This window comes from Mya arenaria, chromosome 12, assembly GCF_026914265.1.
Source record: "Mya arenaria isolate MELC-2E11 chromosome 12, ASM2691426v1".
Classification (NCBI taxonomy): domain Eukaryota; kingdom Metazoa; phylum Mollusca; class Bivalvia; order Myida; family Myidae; genus Mya; species Mya arenaria.
In genome coordinates this window covers 65,110,811-65,132,889 of record NC_069133.1, presented here as the reverse complement: position 1 = coordinate 65,132,889, position 22,079 = coordinate 65,110,811, and the positions used below count along the sequence as shown (strand labels likewise).

At 34.5% G+C, this 22,079-nt stretch overlaps 2 protein-coding genes and 1 long non-coding RNA gene across 6 annotated transcripts; 1 reads left to right on the top strand and 2 right to left on the bottom strand.

Moving 5' to 3' along the window:
- Nucleotides 1-3,913: 3,913 nt before the first annotated feature.
- Nucleotides 3,914-11,510, top strand: LOC128212363 (F-box only protein 40-like). 3 transcript variants are annotated; one of them, XM_052917785.1, is made up of 8 exons: nt 3,914-4,135; nt 5,690-5,845; nt 6,239-6,538; nt 6,758-7,006; nt 8,527-8,619; nt 8,781-10,162; nt 10,318-10,483; nt 11,192-11,510. In XM_052917785.1, the coding sequence occupies exons 1-7, from the start codon at nt 4,120-4,122 to the stop codon at nt 10,480-10,482; spliced, it is 2,361 nt and encodes a 786-aa protein (XP_052773745.1). In that variant the 5' UTR covers nt 3,914-4,119; the 3' UTR covers nt 10,483; nt 11,192-11,510. The 3 variants fall into 3 exon arrangements, with proteins under 3 accessions (XP_052773745.1, XP_052773746.1, XP_052773747.1); XM_052917786.1 differs by having other exon boundaries at nt 4,363-5,845; XM_052917787.1 differs by having other exon boundaries at nt 3,914-4,492.
- Nucleotides 11,511-13,085: 1,575 nt separating this feature from the next.
- On the bottom strand, nt 13,086-21,733 carry LOC128212405 (E3 ubiquitin-protein ligase TM129-like). Its single transcript, XM_052917858.1, has 4 exons — nt 21,454-21,733; nt 15,880-16,357; nt 15,102-15,261; nt 13,086-14,429 (listed from the first exon to the last, which is right to left on the bottom strand). Exons 1-4 carry the CDS (start codon nt 21,662-21,664, stop codon nt 14,151-14,153), a joined length of 1,128 nt encoding a protein of 375 aa, XP_052773818.1. The 5' UTR covers nt 21,665-21,733; the 3' UTR covers nt 13,086-14,150.
- On the bottom strand, nt 18,973-21,344 carry LOC128212406 (uncharacterized). 2 transcript variants are annotated; one of them, XR_008257448.1, is made up of 4 exons: nt 20,794-21,344; nt 20,310-20,488; nt 19,358-19,442; nt 18,973-19,256 (listed from the first exon to the last, which is right to left on the bottom strand). It is a non-coding gene; the product is annotated as an uncharacterized LOC128212406 (long non-coding RNA). The 2 variants fall into 2 exon arrangements; XR_008257447.1 differs by having other exon boundaries at nt 20,378-20,488.
- Nucleotides 21,734-22,079: the final 346 nt, after the last annotated feature.

The window sequence follows — 22,079 nt, the reverse complement described above, 5'->3', positions numbered from 1 at the left end:
AATGAAGTGCCATACACTGTTCAGACGCACTGCACATTTTTATTTGTTATGAGTGTTGAATTATTCTTTATAAAACAACAGTAATTATTTTCTTGATAGCTTGATTATGCAAATATTAAGAGCATATTAAGTACAATTCTTTAGTTTTTACAATTTCATTTCTGTTGCTTTTGTAGGTAGACATTGACAACAAAACTGTTTTTGATCCCTTCATCAAGTGCACCTCACGTGGCAGATTTTTTAAGCCTTACTCAGTCGGCAGTGACAGGATTTATTGAGTGGTGTATTTTTTGTAAGGTGTAAGAATGACCATAAAGAAACCTTATATCTTAACCGAGATCTTTGGGATAATGTGAAAGACAAAGTGGACACATTATTTTCAGCTCTCATTTAAATACATGCGTACTTTAAAAATACAAAATTATCAACTGTGTCAATTATAGGTAACAAATTGTATGTATTTGCATGATATATCATATTTGTTTTTTAAATTGACACACTCTTCTTTTTTGTTTTGTAATTGTTCTTTCAATTGTCCGATTTCCTCTTCATAGTAGTCAACATGCAATTGAACAGCTGTGAACATTGCACGTGTTGAGGGATGTTCTTCAAATATGTCATTGCTGCTGCTCTTTTGTCTGCAAAGGAAAAGCCATATGTTTAATATTGTTCTATTCTTAACTTAAACATTTCATTTCAAGGTTGCCTTTATGAAATCTTATATATATTTTAGAATATGTTGGTGATGTTCTTACTGTTTTGATGTTGTCTCGTGTGGTGCTAGTATCATCCCTCTTAAGCTCTCTCCTCTTTGGTATCTTCATCTGCCAGTCTAAAGTACTGGGAACAGCATCTGGCTTTAAACGTCTTCTGTTTGGAGTCCAGCCAGTATAATCATCTTTGGTGAGGTGTTTTGAACAAACTGCTGTTGTTTAAGAAATCTAAAATATACCATAAATATAAAACTAAGTGTTGTTATAAGAACATTTACGGTACTGTATTCGATTCTTTTTCAATTAAAACACACCAGAAACTATTTTAGAAAAGAAACTTTTTAATATCAAAGTAAAACGTTATTTAAATCACATAAAAGAACATCATGCATGTTACTGCGTTTTTGATAAAATATACGAAAATAAGTATGTATACTAAACATACGGTACCTGAAATATAGGCCCTTTAATTGTCTCTCCTGATTTTGGCAATCCATTATTACGTTTTCCTTCTTCTATTGCCATTTTATGAAAGTTCACATTTAAGTCATATCTTTCATTAGAGTTACAAAAAAGAAAACACAATATAAATAATTTGATATTTTATAGCTTTTTCCTAAGTTCAGATCACTGCTATCACCTGTGACAGCCATGGCTAGTATGGCTGGAATCTTTGTTTACATCTGACCCATCTAAGCCTCGTTCTGATTATGGAATGCCAAGCATACATAGAGTTTGAGAATGGGCTATACAGTTGCTATTTTTGACACAAGCATAAACCTATGATAATAAGCCGGCTATTACCTGCTCATAATGATAAATAGCATTTACATCAAGGCTTTGAATATCTTCGAGATCACTAATCCATGTGAGTTTAATAAAACAAGAAAACATTCAATTAACATCTGACCGTTGACTATTAATTCCCATTGTTATTAAAATGTATTTCATTAACATCAACAACAATGTGTAAACACCAGTACACATCAGAATATAGTGGATCCTAGTAAAGATATCAGCAGACCTTTAGACATATAGTCACCAAAACGTATTCAGTCTATTTCATTTACTCAGTGTACTTGTTCCCACCTCGACGTTCACATTAAAATGATAATTACTATTACGTAATTCAATTATAATGTGACGGCAACTATTTAAGTTACAACCGCGTTGTGAGAATCTCCCAATAGATATACCCAAGTCTGCTTAATTGTTTGCACAAATCATCGAGGCAGAAACATCGAATTGGGCTTTAGCAATGTAATGAGGGTTGACATAGTCTTACAAATGGCCTGTTTTGGCATTGAAACCGCCCAAAATAAGGAATTGGTTATTATAAAGAACGTGCAGGTCAATCAGGTTATTTTTACCAGGTAAAACATTGCTGGACAACTATAAGATCATCCAACGGGAGGAAAATAAACAATCGCTAAAATTTACCCAAAATTATTCCAACCATTTAACATAACACATCAATTACCCCACTGGGTGCCTGATTTGAGTCCGTATTGATGCCTCTAGTAACCGCCCGGCGAAGGCATTAAGGTGGAACCCTTGAAAGTAGTCTGATTCAGACTATTGATGTACTCACATGTAGTCCACTTTTTGAATCAGTGTAGTAAAACTTTTAAGTTTCTGTATAACATACCTACATCGAACCAAAACTTAATCTCCATCTGTTCTAAGCTACGGATCATCAACATACAGATAGAAGTCCAGCCACGGTCGGTCACTATGATGTTTTACTGGCCGGAGTATCATCACAGGGACGTGTGTTGTGTATTATGATCAATGAATTCATAACTTAAGTAGCAACCAGTTGCACCCGGAATACTACTCACAACTTATTTAAATTTCATGTCGAGAGGAGTGCTGTCATCAGTGATTTTGTATTTCTGAGAAAGTTTGATTTGTTTTTTTTTTACTAATCTGAATACATCAGTTGTAACGATATACGCGACACATCAGTCGTAACGATATACGCGACACATCAGTCGTAACGATATACGCGACACATCAGTCGTAACGATATACGCGACACATCAGTCGTAACGATATACGCGACACATCAGTCGTAACGATATACGCGACACAAATCTTACGATCCCTTGCTGCTTCTTGCGGACTTTCAATTGATTTCAATTACACTTAGTATTTATATTGTTTACCATGTACAAATGACTATCCGCTTAACAAGGCTCGGTTGGGAACCTTTGTGACGTCTCTGTGACGATAATTGTTCATTCATATCATGCACACTTGATTACAACATAACATTTATGCATAATATGTTTGGTTATGAACAAAAAAAATCTATAATAACTTTTCAACCCAATAACAGATGATACATTTGCGACAACGTTACAGAAAACATTTTAACATCTCATTGATTCAGGTATATGGTGTATGAAATAAATGTATATCGTAGTCTTGTGAATTTCAAAGATATCATTATATCAATTTGATGCATATCAAAATTACTTCGCGAAAGTTGGAACAACAAAGGTAGTTTTATTTTGAGTTCTGGTGCATGAAAAGTAGTTTCATCCATGTTTTTTTTTGTATTATGTGGAGGATTATGTACAGTGTTTGATTCACAAAACGCGTTGGTGGCAATATCATTATATGTATATATACCACGTATAGTTTATAGGCCCGTTATATAATCAACAAGAAAACTACGGTTTAATTAATTGTATAGTAATTTAATTATAATTTGATACCAATACCAGCAGTCGAGTGTGTAGACTTTTTAATTAATTCTAAGCTTTACTTTATATACACTTCGACAATGGGTGACTGAAAACTGTGCTGTTTATGCACCAGTCAATTGTAACCACGCCCCCCCCCCTCAGGTCCGGGGAATAGCGGGGACTTTGACTTACGGTCCAGCCAACCCCGGGTAAAATCCTCGCCCTGCGGGGACGAACTGATGGTAAAATCCCTGCCAAATGTCCCCCGCACCCAAGGGACCCTAAGTAAGGCCCGTTCCCCGCTTTTGAGCGAAGACAAAATTACCGCATTAACCCGGCACTGCGGGGCCACCTGAAAGGTAAAAACACGGCCCATTTCCAAGGCGATCGCCGGTATACCCCCGGACCTGGGGGGGGGGGGGCGTGGTTACAATTGACTGGTGCATAATATTACGTTGTTAACAATAATAACGATGTAAGCGATGTAACCGATGTAAGCGACATGAACAATGGTTGTGTTTTGTTTACATTACCATGGATAGAAATACTATTGTATATCGGGAAGAGCTTTATCAACAATCATATTGAAAGTATATTCTTCAATCAATGTCGTGGACTTCATAAACCTTATCAACTCAATTTTATGTATTTGAAGAGTTAAATGTGTTAAATTACTTCCTGGTTCGTGAAAGAGCAGCAGAAATAGTTCCATTATGAGTTCTGATGCAGGTAACTTACTTTCCATCAATGAGTTTGTATGATGTTGATGATATTGAATTTTTGATTCCAAATACACGTGTATGGTAATTGGAATGTATGTACATGTATATAATCGTCCAGAAGTCTATTATTCAATTACTTGTATATGAAGGTGATACATCCATTAGTTAATTTCACAATACATAATAGACTGTGTAGATTAAAAAAAATATATATAATCTATTTGTTTTTCACAGTTGTTGACTGGAAACTGCCTTTTATACTAATTAATAAACATTAAGTTAGATGTAAGCGGCATGGATTATGGTTGTGTTTGGTTTACATCGTGCTTCGGACGCCAGTGGTAATGAGTCGTCTGAAGTGGAGGTGAGTCGTGGAGACCCCTGTAAAACCCAGGCAAGCAGGCGTTCAGTCGAGCGATAAGTGATAAACTTATGCTTATTTGTTTTATGTTCTATGGTCTTTATCTTACATAATTGTACCTTGTCAATACATTTCGCCTTATTTCCTTTTTTTGCGATAACTTTATTGTCGTTTTTGTTTTATAGATAAATCACTAAAAGAGGCTTTAATCTATTATAAATTAGTTTTACAAGCGAACTGCAGCAACATTGACCAATTTGTGGTCAACCATAAATGCTATCTGTAACAAAGTGGTATAGATAAAGTGTTTAAAATCATACATTGTATTGCCGTATGCTGTAAAATAGATCATAAAGAAGACAATTGTTTAGTCAAATTAGTAATGTATTTATTAAATATTGATAGGAGTTCAAAGCACATTGATATTTGAACTAAGTACATCATGCTTTGCAAACATGAATACTCGCGTTGTTTCAGTGATTGTTTAACAACAGCAATTGCATTATATATTAATATATTCTTAAGAAGGTATTCGCAGATATAATCATGGTATGTCGTGAATTTCTTTGTGTTATGTATATACTGTAAGTATTAGGTGTTTTATGAAGAAGTAAACAGATTGCCAGTCTGGACAATCCAACATTTTTTTGAATTGTCCGTCTTTTTCAAATACGAATAAATCATCAAGTCATATTCAATTATATACAGATACAAATACGTTATATAGATGTATATATTACGAACTATGCTCGTTTAAAAATGTTCACTTAAATTCAAATATTTAACTTAAGATAATGTTTTCTTTTTGTCTGCCAGTTAAGAAACGACTCCTTAAAATGAACATCTTTATTTACACATCAAGCAATCCTTATTTACTTGAAATTGTGAAATCTAAATTATTTGATAAACGTGGATAATATATCTTTTTAAATAATATGATATCATATTACATTTGACCTAATTTATCCCTCTAGTACCATACCGATCAATCTAAGTGAGTAAGCTATTCCTTATATTTAAATGGATGATACATAAACGTAAATCCTGATTAACCGCTTGACTGTCGAAGTATTTATATTAGCCGATAATTAAAACCCATGTTTTCATATTATATATTCTTCTTCTAAAAAAAACAAAACTTAAATGATTCATTGCTTATTATATATCTCTTTTTGTTTTAATTATTCTACATTGTTTTAGTCCCGGGAAGGAAAATAGGTTGTTACAAGGTGTTACTTACTGAAGTGCCTGCCTTTAGCGATGCGGATGGCATACGATCATTCTTCGATAGCGCTGTCGATGTGCAGCTAGATGACAAGGCAAGAACGGCACTAGTCACGTTTGGAAACCAAGCAGGTGACGAAAAACATTCAAATATCAGTCTTAATGTCATAAAAGATAATCACAGATTTAACTACACTAGAAGTGTAAATCAAACTGGTATTAGAAAATAGATAGTATAAAAGAACTGGCAAATTGGTGTTAACATAACCAATGTCAACATTATTGATAAAACCCCAAAGAGTAGTCTTTCCTTCATGGCAACAAACAAACATTAGCGATATGTCAACAATGTTGAATCGTAAGATATCTATGTAACAAGCAGCAAAAGAATATATGTTGCAATTTCAAATTTAAATATGTCGTTGGTCTTGGAACATAATTAAAATTATAATAAAACAATATGGAACACATATCAACACTGTCCCATGTTGTATTTCGCGAACGATTTGTTTCAATATGTTTAAGGCGTGGAATCTGCTTTGGCCAAACGCTCTTTGACAGTTGGAGGAGAGACGATTTTCGTACAAAAATACGATATTTCTTCGACCGTCTTAATGGGCTCGGAGGAGTGTGTAGAAGGCTCCGACTATGTATCACAAGAGGAAGAAAAAATAAAGATCATGGTAGAAAACCTTCCGGTTAGTGTCGATGAGGAATATTTGGAGATGTTTTTTGAGTCAAGAAAGTTTAAAGGTTGCGTCGTGGTAGCCGTTGATTTGAATTCAGATCTTAACAACGCAATAGTAACATTTCAACGCGGGAAAGGTAAGTGGGTTGTGTCATTAACATTTGTCTTAGAGCGACTATGGGATAACATTCTTACTCCTGCTAATTATCATAGTTATAGCATTGAAGTTAAAGAAAGTATCATCCTGCATCTCTCTCAAAATTTACCCGAATTATATGAACACCTTTAGCTTCTCAATATTTTTTCCGAAAATGAATTGGTGTTTTAAATGCAATGACCTTTTAATGACTTTATAGACGTTGAAACAATTCTGGAAAATGTGCCCATAATGATTAAGAAACAAGAAGTTACGGTCAAGAAATACAAACCGGCGCCGCTTTGTACAATCATAGTAAGGGGACCAAATGTTAATGAGGAGAATCTTGAACTGTTGGAGATGTACTTTGACAACGAGAAGAAATCAGGTGGTGGCGAAGTTGTTGAGAACAGTGCTAGATATGATGCGAAAAAAGACGCGGTATACATAACGTTTGAAAGCGAAGTCGGTAAGCTAAAACATTTATTTATCTTCGTTTTTTAATGACATCTTTTTAAAATGTGTTATATTTCATAAAATATCGCATTAATGAAATTCCAACAAATGTTATTCAGAAATCCCGTTCAGCAAATGGTTTAGTAAATGCTCAACTAAAAGGTTTAAACAGTAGTTCTTATAAGGATTCAAAGAATGAAAAGATTGGACTAAGTTCTAATATAAAATCTGGAATTGAGAAGTAAGTTGGGCTTTTTCGCATAATAAAGCCGGATAAATTAGGCTTATATCAAAATTATTTTATTGGCTTTATTCAGTAATACATTTGATACAATATTCAGTGTGTGTGTACCACGTGATAAATAACGTCATAAATGCTACTTCGAAAGGCAATATTTTTCTTAAAACAAAGACTTATATCAAAGATTTCTTGTCTTTTACTACACCATGATGTATACAATAAAAGAGTGAAAAGAAGAGGATTGAGCATATATACATATGGAATATGGTCGCTCAGCACCAAAAGCCAACACTCGACCTGGTTATTGATATTACAGTAGAACAGAGAATAAGTGGTTCCTTGATAAAACAATAATTGCAATGTATGACTGCTTATCAAGACTGATATCGCCGTATTGGAGACACGAGATAGAAATAGAAACAAAGCATAGAGTTTTTCAGCCATATGATCGTTATTCAGCGTAGTGAGGGCATTCCAGCATGAAATATGCAACAGTCTCAATTTCGCCGCGAAGGCAGACGGGATCATCTCTTTTTGAGTCTATCAAGTTGGAGTGAGATGTTTTTACCGATCAAATTAATTATTAATGTTTGATTTGAATATTGTCATGTCATGTCATGTCATGTAGTAAGCATTGTATAAAATCAGAATTTCACACCTTCGGAGTTTTGCTAGACCAAGATCTAGCCTTGAGAAACACAGGCTTGATTTGTTGTATGTGGTGTTTATACGTTTGTGTCTCCAGTTCATTCGTTTGGGATCCTTCCTTGAGCACGTAAACGAAGTTATTTATCGAATTTCCGACTGTAGTTTTCTAGGTAGTATTGTTATAGGAGATTGTTAAATGTATTTTGAGAAACACACATTGTTTTCGTCCATTTAGATAACCAGTGAAAAGTGAATCAGGATACCTAATTGAGTTTGCATAAAAAAGTGAATGCTTAACTCTGTCAAGTCTTTTTCATATCACAAAACACAGCTCTTATATCCTTCCTGTCGACCATAGCGTGGCAGAAGGAATATAGATGTATGAACAAAACTAAACTTAGGAATAACTCCTTCTCATCTGATTATAAGAATACATCTATGAACTACTATAGCTGATCAGTTATATCATTGGTAAGCTGACTCGATGAGGACTCGAGCGACCAAAGGAATAAACAGGAAATAGATATACTGGGTATTTTGAGACTTAGTGTAAGTCAAATCCCGAAACACACAATTTTAGGTTCATCCCAAATAATTATAATTTATTTAAAAATCAATATTATGATGATGATATTGATTTTCAGTTGCAAAGCGGGTCGTAGAAAGGGGTAGACATGTACTTAAAAAGGGTCTACTGGTTGTTGGAATAGCTTATCCAGAGGCAAACGTGTCAACCGGTAAGCGCATTAGGAATAAATATTTGATTGATCTAATACTGCATAATAGAGAAGAATCGATAATTTAGTATATTTTATAACAGGGCTTTTACGTGCTATTAAAGACTCGCAATTTTTAGCATGATAATAGTATAACGATCACTTGGTTATTTTTATTTTAGATCCAAACACTATGTCAACAGCTCAACAAAGAATGTCTGGAACTAACAACATCCACAGTCATTGTAGTACGTGCGTTAAGATTTCGTGCATACAAAATAGTGTCTGCGCTGTTGTTTCATGTAAACTTAAATGTGGACAGCAATTTCATTCTTGTAAAGCATATGAGCACTCACTTCTGTGCAAAAAAGAGCTCGCATTTTGCACCAACAAGGTAAATGGTTGTGAGTTGGTTCTTCCAAGAAAGGATATAGCAAAACATCTGGAATTCTGCTCTGCCAATTTGTTCCGCTCTGACAATCCAATGGAACTCGTCACTTGCAAAAAAGGTTGTGGGATTTCTTACCATGCATGTAGAGATGTGGAGCACAAGTATATTTGCAAAAAGGAAACTGTGAAGTGTACTAACAGCGAATTTGGTTGTCCTTTAGAAATGAAACGGGAAAACATAAATTATCACCTCCAGTTTTGCCCTGCAAGCGTGGTCGTTTGTCAAAGCAAATGGTTACGTCGGCCAATGTTGTCTGGAAATGAAATGTTGAATTGCGCTGAAATAAAGGAACGACCCCGCATAATTTTTGGTCAGATGGAATTGGCATTTGCAATAATGGATCAAGACAAGGTCATCGAAGGCGCGAAATTACCCCAAGGACAGAAAATGTATGAACGACCACTTACGAATCCGTCGCGTTTGAGCGTTGTTCCATTTCGTAGCGACATGGAAATAAGGGACGTTCTAGCCTTTGCATCACCTTCAATATATTATGCGACCATAAATAGCACAAGAGAGCGCCAACTAAGGGGAATGTATACATTTCGCTGTGGCAAGGAACTTAGACGAGATGAATTTCCTGGACATATGAAAACACTTCATGACAACATTCAACAAAATACGCATGGTTGGTTTGAACAGCGATGCCCTCTCGCAAGTCATGGATGCACGTTTTCTTTTCAAAGGTTTCGACCAACGACAAGCAATGTCCCCAAATTCATCACGGCATCTGATACGATCAGCGTAAGATACAACTCTCTGGCCGAACCCGTTCTGTGGAACAAAGATGGAGTATGTAATTTCAATGAACATCAATCGGATCTGATTACAGATCATGGACGTTTTGAGCTTCACACTTCGTTGAAGCTGGACAACAGTATCACTGTTGTAAAACGATCTGAAACAGTGTTGTCCCAAACAAAAACGTCGATCATAGAGCTCCCGTTCAAGGTCCTGATATTGATAGCCAACTATCTGGATGCAATCAGTCTCCGGAGACTTTCCAGAACAAACAAGCTCTTACAATCAGTTTGCTGCTGTCTTCTCAATAAAAAGGGTTTTGTTTCAATAGTTTGGAAGAAGAGGGGAAATAGATGGGAGACAATTAACAAGGTACGCTTCAATCACGTTATTATGCCTAAAATATTGCAGTGATTTACTAAATGAACTACATGTGCAATGAATTGTCAAATGATTGTTACACTTACAAGTATATCAAACAGCCAACCCCTACTGGTCATGAAAACTGTTGTTTATTTTCTTTTAAGAAATGGAAGTTCAGCGACTGTTTTGAATCTATAGATGGGTGGGAATTCAAGGAGGAGTCGCCAGCAATAATGCTTAAGCATTTGAAAGTGTGCAAGTTTAATCAAGAGGAATACCTGAACCGAAAGGCAAACATAGGTCCCGGACCATCCGTTTTGTTTAGATAAGGTTTGTACATTTTTAAGAAGTACATTCAATGTCAATAAAACTGGTACACAAATTAAGGCCTTGCATCTCGCCAAATAACAGGTCAATTTTCTAGTTGACTTATAATTATCCTTTGCAAATATGCATACATATACATGTTTAGTATAAAACGATAGGAATACTTATTGTTAACAAAAGAACTTTAATTCCTCTTGAAAATTATTGCGAAGTATTTCAGATTCATGTTTAAGCTAAATCACGCTACATTTTCCCCGTTAATTATCACAGACCAAAGGTGTGTATTGTTTTCCACTCAGTATGGTGAAATAATAATATTTTACTTAAATGCAAGCACATCTGAAAAAAATGTTTACTGTATTTGCTAAATTCACCGAAAAGGGCGATAAGGTGCATGCGTTTTGTAGCTCTAAATACATTATATGCGTGTTGACAGCAAATGGTGAAAATATGTTATACATAAAACTATATAAATTTTATACACGTTTATGCAAAGCAGCAAATCAAAAATATGTTCCGCTATTCGTCAAGATGCATTTTTTTCATATGGGCTTCAAACAATTGATTGGAAATCCTTGGACAGGTAAATTACCAGTAACATGTTAACAGTAAGTTTGAGTAAACTGAATCACAAAAGAAAATATTTCATTTATAAAGCTCGGAAACGCTAATTACAAGTTTGTACTTTTCTAATGACTGTTCGCATTTCAGATAAACTCATTCTAGTTCATCAGTTTGATCGTGATAAATCTAACTGTGGTACGCATAGCATCATCACTCTGGTGAACGAGAATGGATAAATGATGAACACGCTGCGACCGCTGCTCTGGATGGTTGTACTTTTGGTATGAAAAATATATGAACAAGAACAGTTTGCTTCAACGGTTCAGAAAAACACCCGCCTTCACAGTATTGTAATCGGATTATCGTTTATTCGTTTTTCTGTTTACTGAAGACATTTCGATTCAATGTCGTTCAATGTTATGTGTGTATGGTTATATAATTATGGTTATTAAAGACACTGCATATATGTTTATGTACGTGACATCATTTATCGTCATTGGTCACTCGATTACATAAAGACATATCGAGGTTTAACCGCAGAATATAGCTTTTGTATTGGAATGCTGCAAAATGACAGTGGTCAGCGTCTGTAAAATATGGACAGTTCATGGTTACAAATATAAATTCTGATCACTCTTTGTCAAGCTAAACAAAATCAACTCTGTGAAAACACAGAAACATAACGCCGGCGTTCTTGGTAATATTTAAATTGTTTTCAGAACACTAGTATGTATGTGCTCAATTATCTTATAGTTGACGAGTTTACAAATAACGCTAGGCTCGTTTTAATATGTGGTCCATTATAAGGAATATACAGAGGCGGATCCAGCAATTGACGTTAGAGGGGTCGTAACTTAGGGGCGCAACATTTTGATATACGGCCCTACCTCAGAACCTAACGCTTATGGCATAAACTATTTGCAATGGGGTTTGAGGTATTCCCTCAAGAAATTTTCAACAATTTGTAGTTGGAAAGGGTGCATTTTAGCGTATTTTACTACTTTTTTCTTCCAGATTAAAATACAAAAATAAACTTGGACAATTTAAGAGGGGGTGCGCGCCGGGTGCACCCCCTCTATATCCACTAGTGATAAAGATTGATAGAATATCACGAAATGTGTTAAACGTGGCTAACAGAAGATGATTTGATCCATGAACTTTTACATGGCTTATCAGTGACATGGTGATAAGGCCAAAAAATGGCTTGGTTAGGGAAACATCCATTTCAAAAACAGATAGGGAAAGTAGTTTTTTTTTTTGTTTTTTTTTTTATTTGGCTTTAAAGAAGAACGTAAATGTCATTATTTGAAATTGGTGTTAAAAGTTATCTCGTGTATAAAGCTTTAAACCTCATTAAAACACACACCTACAAAAGAAGAAGTCTTTTTACCAACTGACTATAAAACAGTTGGGTCGGCGCCTATTTCGCAGGTAGGGTCGGGTAACCCAAACCAAATGTATTTGTTTTGGCATTGCCTTTTATTTTGATATTGTTAAATAACTCAATTTATACTACAATATCCAAAATATATATTTTGATTTCAACAGTGACATGAGAGTTTGCATACACATTGTATTCCCGCTCCTTTTTACAACCTCCAAAGCTTGATTGAAACACTATGAGTAAGGTTTGAAAATGCAAACGTGTTTCCAAAAAACCTTATACAATTATAATCATTGAAATATACACGCATTTGCAAATACACATTTTATTCGAAATTAGTTTCAGGGATGGTAACAGACGGGAAATCCTCTACAATTAATCTAGTATCATAGATTCAGGCCGAATAACGGGCTGAGGCGACTGTTAAAATAGTTTTTAATGTCATTTATGATCATTTTTATGTTCTTACTATTCAAAGATTAACGCAAATGTTGACTTCACAACTGTATGATGGTCTGAATTGATAGCTTGCCTGAACTTTATCACCATTGTAACGTTTAAACACAAAAGGAAGTCTATATTCAGAACATTAGTATAAAAAAGCTAAGCTGAGATGTTTATACGGGGAAGATATGTAGGATCTGTCACGAGTCGTCATATGATACACACTTTTATTCAGCAAGTTTAGTAACAATAGCCTAATCTAGTGATAAGCCGAATACCACAAGCAGTGCCATTTCCCGGGTAACATGCATTGATGGAATGTAGTATTCGAAAAAAAAATTAAAACCACAAGTACATCCGATTGTTTAACTTCCGTGTATAAGTAAAATGCATACTAAGATGATATCCGGAAGGAAGTAAAACATTTTTTTATACTTTTAACGAAATGTGCTTTCTTTTAAATCGTTACATCATATCCGGTAAGATAACGTCATAATTTGTTTTATATGTTCAGGACTTAAATTACTGTTTCCACACATTGGTTTAAACAATATTTATTGAAATGGTGTTAATAAATCGGCATATTACAAGTTTACAGGAAAACAGATAGAAGAGATAGCTTTGAGCTAGAATTTAAGACTTCTCTCCTTAAAAGTCCTCGAACGTTTTTGAAAATGTTTTTCACAAAGTCAAGACGAAATACCACGATTTCTTCTTAAGATTTAAGAAACGAAAACATCTGCTGTATTCAATTAAATCTCCAACATAAAAATAAAATGAGAGATAAACGTATGACTTGGTAAACTATTGCCAATAAATCAATTATTTTTTTTCCAATTATTTTGTTTACAAACATTTGGAGTGATATATTTTCTGACCAATAGAAATTGAGTTATAAAGCACATGTGTAATACAGAAAAATATGTGAATGCGATTTTAAACCGGAAACAAGGTATAGCATGTGATAAAATATTTTAGTTTTAAGTTAACACTAACATAAAAATATGTATTTATAGAAATAAAATCGCAAGTGGAGCCACAGACACCAATCTGCTGAGCTAGCACATAAACTAAAACTAACCATATATTCAATAACATCAAAGAAGAACCCACCGTCATTGTAATAAAACACTGGGCAACAAAAGCCTTTCCACTTTCACATTTATGGAAACCCAGTTATGTGCGTCCAGGAAGGATGATTTCATATGTCATGGGTAATATCTGTGAGCAATGTAGTGTCTTTTCCAGGGGACTAGTGCATACCATCCAAGGAGTATGTTACCACTCGATTTTACACACATCCAGTATGCAGAATACCGCCCTACAAGTGGGACACGGTGATTTGCTTCCCAGCCAAGTGTCAGGGCGCTGCTGGTCTTGTCGACTAGCGAACCACTTGCCCATACACTCTAGGCACCACATGGGCCTACAGTAGCACTGAACACATGGCTCCCCGCTCCCCTCGGGCACGGGTTGGCCTGGCTCAGGACTTTCACATCTCTTGTAGAGGTTTATGTCTGACTGTTTCTGCATGCAGCCTATACATGTGTCAACCTCCTATGATAAGAAAAAAACATGCATCTGTGGCATTCCATTTGGGTGGTTGAGTCTGTTGACTTTACATAAATTCATGCAGATATTTAAAAACGAGTAGAACAGTACATCAAAGCTTAAGGAAAATAGCCAAATTTGCTGTTTAACAAAAACATATAACAATATTATAACTAATATGCACAGACAATTGTCCTGTTTTGACATTCTTAAAATTAAGAGTTAATCGTGCGTGCATTACTTTTTTTATTTATGAAGTTTGTAGTATAGAATGATACAGTCTAAAAATAATAAACACAATTGTCGTTTTTCATGAGTACAATGTCATTGTACATTCATGTTACCACATTTGAATGATTTAAGAGGCAAACAAACAAAATAAACTCGTTTAAAAGCCAATGCCAACTCTCGTCTTGTTCCGTGGCATAGACATCAAAGACAGTGTCTACCCAGGAATTGACGTTAGAGGGGGCGTAACTTAGAAGCACAACCTTTTGACATTCGCCCCTCCCTCCGAATCAAAATGTAAATAGTTTAAAATGCTGGCAGGGGGATTTGGGGTATTTCTAGTCCGAAATGGTGTAGTTTTAGCGTTTTTTATTACTTTTTATATTGACATAAAAAGTACACTTGAATGATGTTTTGATCCGCTATTGATAGATGTGGTAGTTTACTCACCATGCTTGGAGGAGGGTGAAAGACTGGGTTCAGAGATATCTGCTCCGCGAAGGCATGTAGGAACTGTTCACTCAGAGTCTGACGGATAACAATGTTCCTAGCATTCCTCACTGGAGACTGGAGTTTCTCCTTTAAGTCTTTGTAATCCAGAGCATTTAACCTGAAAAACAAAATTTTCTTGCTTTGTAGTTGAGGCACCTTTCTGTTATGCACAAAATAAGGACAGGATAGTAACATATACACATATTTTGAATTTTAAAGGCATTTTTATATGAATGGCTTCCTTACATACACAATTACTAATCAACTGTAAGTCATATTTCGAAACATGTAGCAATATGGTCTATATAGATTTCTAACATTTCTGTATTTTTAACAAATTGATTACAATATCGTTATTAAAAAGAATGATAATACTTGTTTCTTTAGTTGTAGAAAAATATAAATGAATTTACACTTGCTGTTTTAACTGTACTCTGTAAATTTGTTTTCAAAATTTAACCTTTAACAATAACACTGCAAGCAGATCCAAGATATAGTTGTAAAGGGGTATAACTCAACAATTATTAAAGCTAGTTATGAGCTTTACTACACATGTGTATCCTCTCCGGCAATATGTGTACCAAGTTTCATGTTTATACCTTGAACAGTTTTTTTTTGTTATAGTTTTGCACGCTGTTGCTGACATTAAGACAGGCTATTACAGTACCTCTCTACTTTATTCAGTCAGACAGGGTAATAATGAAATCATGAGTACACCACTTCAACAAGACCTTACCTTAATGTAAAACGTGAAATATTTTTGTTAATACTAATCACATCAATATGGATATATTGCACTGACGTCATGTTCTCATAAGATATATTATGCTCCTCCGTGGCTGACAAACTCAAGTGAATGTCACTCTGATGAGCAACATGCACAAAATATGTGGAAGTCTTGATCACCCAGGAATCAGTGACAATGATTCTCCTCCCTGTAGGGGGTCCTGAAGTGAATTTATCGATTCTACGAAACTCCACATTGACAGATGAAGCCACAGCTCTCCAATTACTCTCTGGTTCTTTAAGGTTGTCTAATTGCCTAGCTATTGGATGATTGTCCCATTTGTTTTGTGACCAATACAGTACCACTAGGCACGCTGCTGATACCAATGTCAGAGAAATTGACAGAAGTACCTGGCACCAAAAAGGTGCCAACCAGGGTGTGAAGAGTTGCAGCTGAGGGGCAAACAGACCCAGGGCAATGTAGTAACCTGTAAAAGAAACAGAATACTAATAATAAGGTTTTAATACATCGGAATATTTTAAGGCAATCTTTTAAACAAGAGTACCACACAGGGAATATTATAATTCATCTGTTTTTTAGTCAAACCCGAGGCATTACTCATAATTAATTAAAACCAGAATTATGTGCTTGCTTTACATGATTGTTCTCTAGCAAATTGTGTACCAGGTTTCATTTTAATATTTCTTGAGCTATAGAAAAGGTTTGTGTTTTTGAACGACACTGATGATAACAAAACCATGACTATCACAAAAGCCAGACTTTTTTCATTCCAAAAAGATAATATTGTTCAATAGCTAGAGTGGTAGGATTTGACTCTTAAGGATATTGGTTTTAGACTCTGGATTTGTTCATGAAATTTATAGACAAAAGCCAAACTGCTTTCTCTTGCCAAAAGCCTCCATTCCTCTTAAAATATTCATGATATTTTCCCAAAGAATTGGTAGAGTTTTCCCTTCGAATTTAAAACAACACGAACATCGTATACAGAAACATTAAAACGGTCAATTTGTAACTCCTTTATTGATGATTTAAACAGCTTAGTATTATTATATGATCCTGACACTCGCTCAACTAAACCACGCTTTGTCTTAGAAGTGAATACAATAATGATGTAATATGTGCCTATAAAACCAATAAAAAAGTCAAATCAAAAGTAAACAAGGAAAGCAGCAATGCGACGAAACCAGATTTTCAGTGATTGACATAAGAACTTCAGCCTTCCTTGTGAGATTCAGTTTCAACTGGGTTTTTTCCATTTTTTTGTAGCAGTGACCTTGACCCAGGGGCCTAAATTGTAATCCCATGCAAGTCCTAATAAACTCTTCCTACATACCAAGTATTTCAATATTTCAACCCTAACTAAAGTTATTCAGTACCTAACGGTGATCTATTTTAGTAACAGTGACCTTGACCCTAGGGCCCCCAAATGCAAACCCACGAAAGGTCTCCATAAACAATTCATTTATACAAAGTTTGGTCGCAATATGTCTACCCTATGTCAATACTAGCTGGACCGCCTGAACAATAAAGTTTGTCATTCCAATAACCAGGTTTCACCTGGTTAAAAAATATAAAAATATGCATGTCAAAAGCAATAAAACGAAAATGGAAAGTCAATCAAGGGCCATAATTTGTATTTACAGTTTATATGGAGTTATGTAACCTTATTGTGTGATGGTTACTGTGTAAAGTGTGATGGCAATTGAATGAACAGTATTTGAATTAAAACCCAAAGATGCTCTAACACTTTAACCAAACATTTAATGTTGATCAAGGGCCATATTTTGTATTCAGGATATAAAAATATGGAGTCATGTACCCAAATTGTGTGAATAATTATGTCAATTGAATGAATGGTAGAGAAGTAAATAGTGAAATCCCAAAATGACCTAAAACTTTAACCTGACACAATATGCCCTAAAACTTTAACCTAAGTTCCTAAGTCAATCACAGGCCATAATTTGTATTAAAGATGATATTATGTTATGCTATGTTCCTTAATTTTAAGATGTGCATAAATAATTGTGTGAAGTATAAGGTCTGAATTAAATGAATGGAATTATTAGTAAAAATCCAAACTTGTCCTTAACCTTAAACCTTACACAATGTGCCCTAAAACATTAACCTAAGTTCCTAAGTCAATCAGGGGCCACAATTTGCATTATGCCAATTGAATGAATGGTAGAGAAGTAAATAGTGAAATCCCAAAATGACCTAAAACTTTAACCTGACACAATATGCCCTAAAACTTTAACCTAAGTTCCTAAGTCAATCACAGGCCATAATTTGTATTAAAGATGATATTATGTTATGCTATGTTCCTTAATTTTAAGATGTGCATAAATAATTGTGTGAAGTATAAGGTCTGAATTAAATGAATGGAATTATTAGTAAAAATCCAAACTTGTCCTTAACCTTAAACCTTACACAATGTGCCCTAAAACATTAACCTAAGTTCCTAAGTCAATCAGGGGCCACAATTTGCATTAAAAAAATGCACTTTTATTACCAAATAAGATTTACCACAACCAATACAATTGTTTAAGTATACCAAAAAGGGTAAATAAATGTCAAAAACAATTGTTTTTGATGAAGAATACCGAGTTTAATTTGAAAAAAAGTTGCAGAAAACATGGCATTCCTACCTTATGAGACTATTGTAAATCACAGAAAATCTTTAATCATTCACCAATCATTGAATAATTTTGCTTTTTTAGCTATTAAATACACAATTACAATCGTGCTATCTGTAAGTAATATTTTCCATATCATATATCCATTATTCAGTAAGTAGTTAAAGGTTTATCACTTAAAATGTATGTTTGTTATTCATGTGTATGAATTGATTTTAAATAAGAGCGTCACTTTAAGACTAATATTTATGTTATCTCATTGTGGGATGGTCATGAACAACTGTGTGAAGTATTAAGCCTATTAAGGGTATTGGAGTAATAAGTGAAAATGCCAACTTGCCCTAAAACCAGACGCCGGCACTGGGTCAAGTAGTAGCAACAATCAGTGATTTTTAAAAAAGATCAAATCCAGCTTAAACCTTACTGTTTCAGATAGATATAACCATACTTATAACAAAAATGTATACTTTTATTATGTTATGTCAAAGCACATAGAATTTAACAACTCCAGATTATGCAAAAAATCAACATTCGGAAAGTCACTTTTTTCACTTTTCACAAAAAGCTGACCCAAGTTTTTTATTCCACTCTAGAATGTTTTTCCAGTGCACAATTCACTCCTGACTGCTTCTATAACCATCACTGACCTATCCTGTATCTTGTATTGGACCAAGCAACTTCTTAGTATGCTGCTAAGATGAATCGAAGTGCGCCGCGCCAAGACAGAAATACCTGAAAATAGGCAAAACATACATATAAGACATTAATATGGGGAAAAATGTTTATCACATTATATTTTACATTACTTTTATATAAATACATATTAAACTGACCTATCCCGTATCTTTTATTGGACCAGGCAACTTCTTAGTGTGCTGCTAAGATGAATCGAAGTGCGCCGCGCCAAGACAGAAATACCTGAAAATAGGCAAAACATTCATATAAGACATTTATATGGGAAAAAATGTTCATCACATTATATTTTACATTAGTTTTATAAAAATACATATTAAACAGGTTAGTTTCTCAATTACGAAATGATAATGCACTGCAAGAATGATATAATGTCAGGTTAGAAGCTATGAAGTTACCCCATAAACCAACTGTTAATATAATTCTGAACATAAACTGTTAGCATGTGTTATTATTTTACATTATCTACAGAAAATAAACCGAAATAGCAAGCATTATTAGCTTTAGAACCAAAGAATGGAATGTGATATTTGTCATTTAGTATGTAAAAAACTGCCTTATGTTTTATTAAAAAATAATTAACTTTTCTTAACTAAAACTCGGAAACTAATCTACTGTTCTAGGCAAGCAACATTTGTTAACATTATAACATTATAAAGCATCTAAACTTAACAACATGCTACATGCTTTTAGTATTAACTTAACAATGAAACATGAATGCTTTTAGTATTAACTTAACAATGAAACATGAATGCTTTTAGTATTAACGTAACAATGAAACATGGGTGCCTTTTAATAGTATTAACTTAACAATGAAACATGATTGATGAGGGATGAGATGAGAGTGTTAAACTGGCACCTGAAAATAATAAATGTTAATGGAAAGTTAACACTCTCCCTCAGACACAGAGGATTTCAACTGGAACATGTGCACTGTTAAATGTGTCTTACATGTAAATAATGTGGATTATGCCAACACCAGTTTCTATGTCAATATCTGAAAAGCTCAAATAATCTTCATTGAACTTTAAATACTGCTTAAGCTGATCTTTTATAAATAGCACAACTATTCTACCACAAGCTGCAAATCACCTTGTTTGTAATCCTGACATAAGTTATATGCATAAATAGCATCATCATTGTCATATTTAACATTATACCATTCTCCAAAGCTGGGAACCACTGATATAACAAATCCTTTATATTCTTTGCCATCAAAGTTGAACCAGCCCGAGGCGGACACACTCTGTCACGGAGTCAGTGAGTTTCTTCTGAAAATGAATTGAATTCAAATGCACTTATTTCTTAAACAAAACCATTTGTTAACTCAGTTATACACATTACTTTCAGGTTTGACACTGGAACCAATATTTGTGCATGATAAATGAGAAGAAAGCCTTGCCTTAAATTAGTTTTGCTTTTTTTAGATTATATATTTAACATCGATTGCAAAAAAAATGTATGAAAAGTACGACGATTTTGAGTACGAAAAGGATATCACAAAAATGCATCAATTTATCAGACAAACAAATAAGATTCAATAAATGCATACATACAATAACTCAATATAACCAACCTGCACCAAACGGCAATATTGTCATCTACCAGATACAAATCGCTGTTGCAATTACGAAGTAATACGCATTAATTTTTGTTTGCAATCGTTCCGGAAACGTCCACATTAGAAAGTGCTCGATTGGCAGGGGAGGTAATTTTATCCATTCTTAACTCCCCTCGCGGTCGCGCACCAATATTGAAAATAACCTAAATTCACATATATTACGGTTAAATACGGTGTAAATGTTACCCATTTTATTTAGAATGATGATCAAACTTCATTAAAACCACAGAAAGATCCGCGTATATGGCCGTTTTCAACAAAATCCCGATTTGTTTAGTTTTCAAACCTTATTCTCCCTACTAAAAATCAGCATTTATATAATATGTAGGTCATATACGCCATATTTGGACTTAATCCCACCCATTTATGCTAATATTTCATTTGGTTAACCTTTCTTTTCTTCGCATTGACGCGTATAAAATATGCTAAATTTCCGGGTCAGGTTTTAGCGAAAACACCGATTGCGCAATAATTGGCTTTGCACATGCGCGGTTGACGCTACAAGTAGTGTAGCCTCCTTATTCTTTGAATAGTCAAGCTAAAATGGCATATCTATGAGACTATGCATAGATCAGTAAAAATGGGATTTTTTAATGTTATATGTTTCATACGTACATAGAGGCAAAAGACTGTGGAAAATTAACGTTGCTGACGTTCTTTTGATGTGGAAGTAGACAAATCCTATTTGTTCACTGCCCAGATATCTAGATAACACATTCTGGATAGTTAGCCCAGCAGATATAAACTCAGTTGGCGGAGCAACAAGTAGAGCACTAAAGAAAAAGTACATAAATGTAAACAATAGTAATGCTTTTGTCTCTAACATTTTGATAAACTAAAATAACAAAAAAACTACTAAAACATTTGTTGACGTTGTTTACACCGGAAGTGTTAATTTGGCGAGCTTGATCGCAATCTAATCGATTAAGCTTTCAGTCAAAACGGCAATAACATATAACTATTTAAGAAAATTACAATTACTTAAAAGTGCGTCAATAGACGTAAACAATTTTAGCCACTCAAACTACATGTTTTATTCGTCGGGTTTCTGAATGGGTCCCACGTGGGTGTCCGACGATGTTTAAAAATAACAACTCTTAGTATTGGCTTTGACGCTCCTTAATCATTGTATACACTAAGCAATATTAAATAACTGGCGACAGAAACTATTTAGGAAAGGCGGATCAATTTCCAGTGGTATGACACTTGAACGTCAATCAAGAAGTCGTAATTTCGTTCCC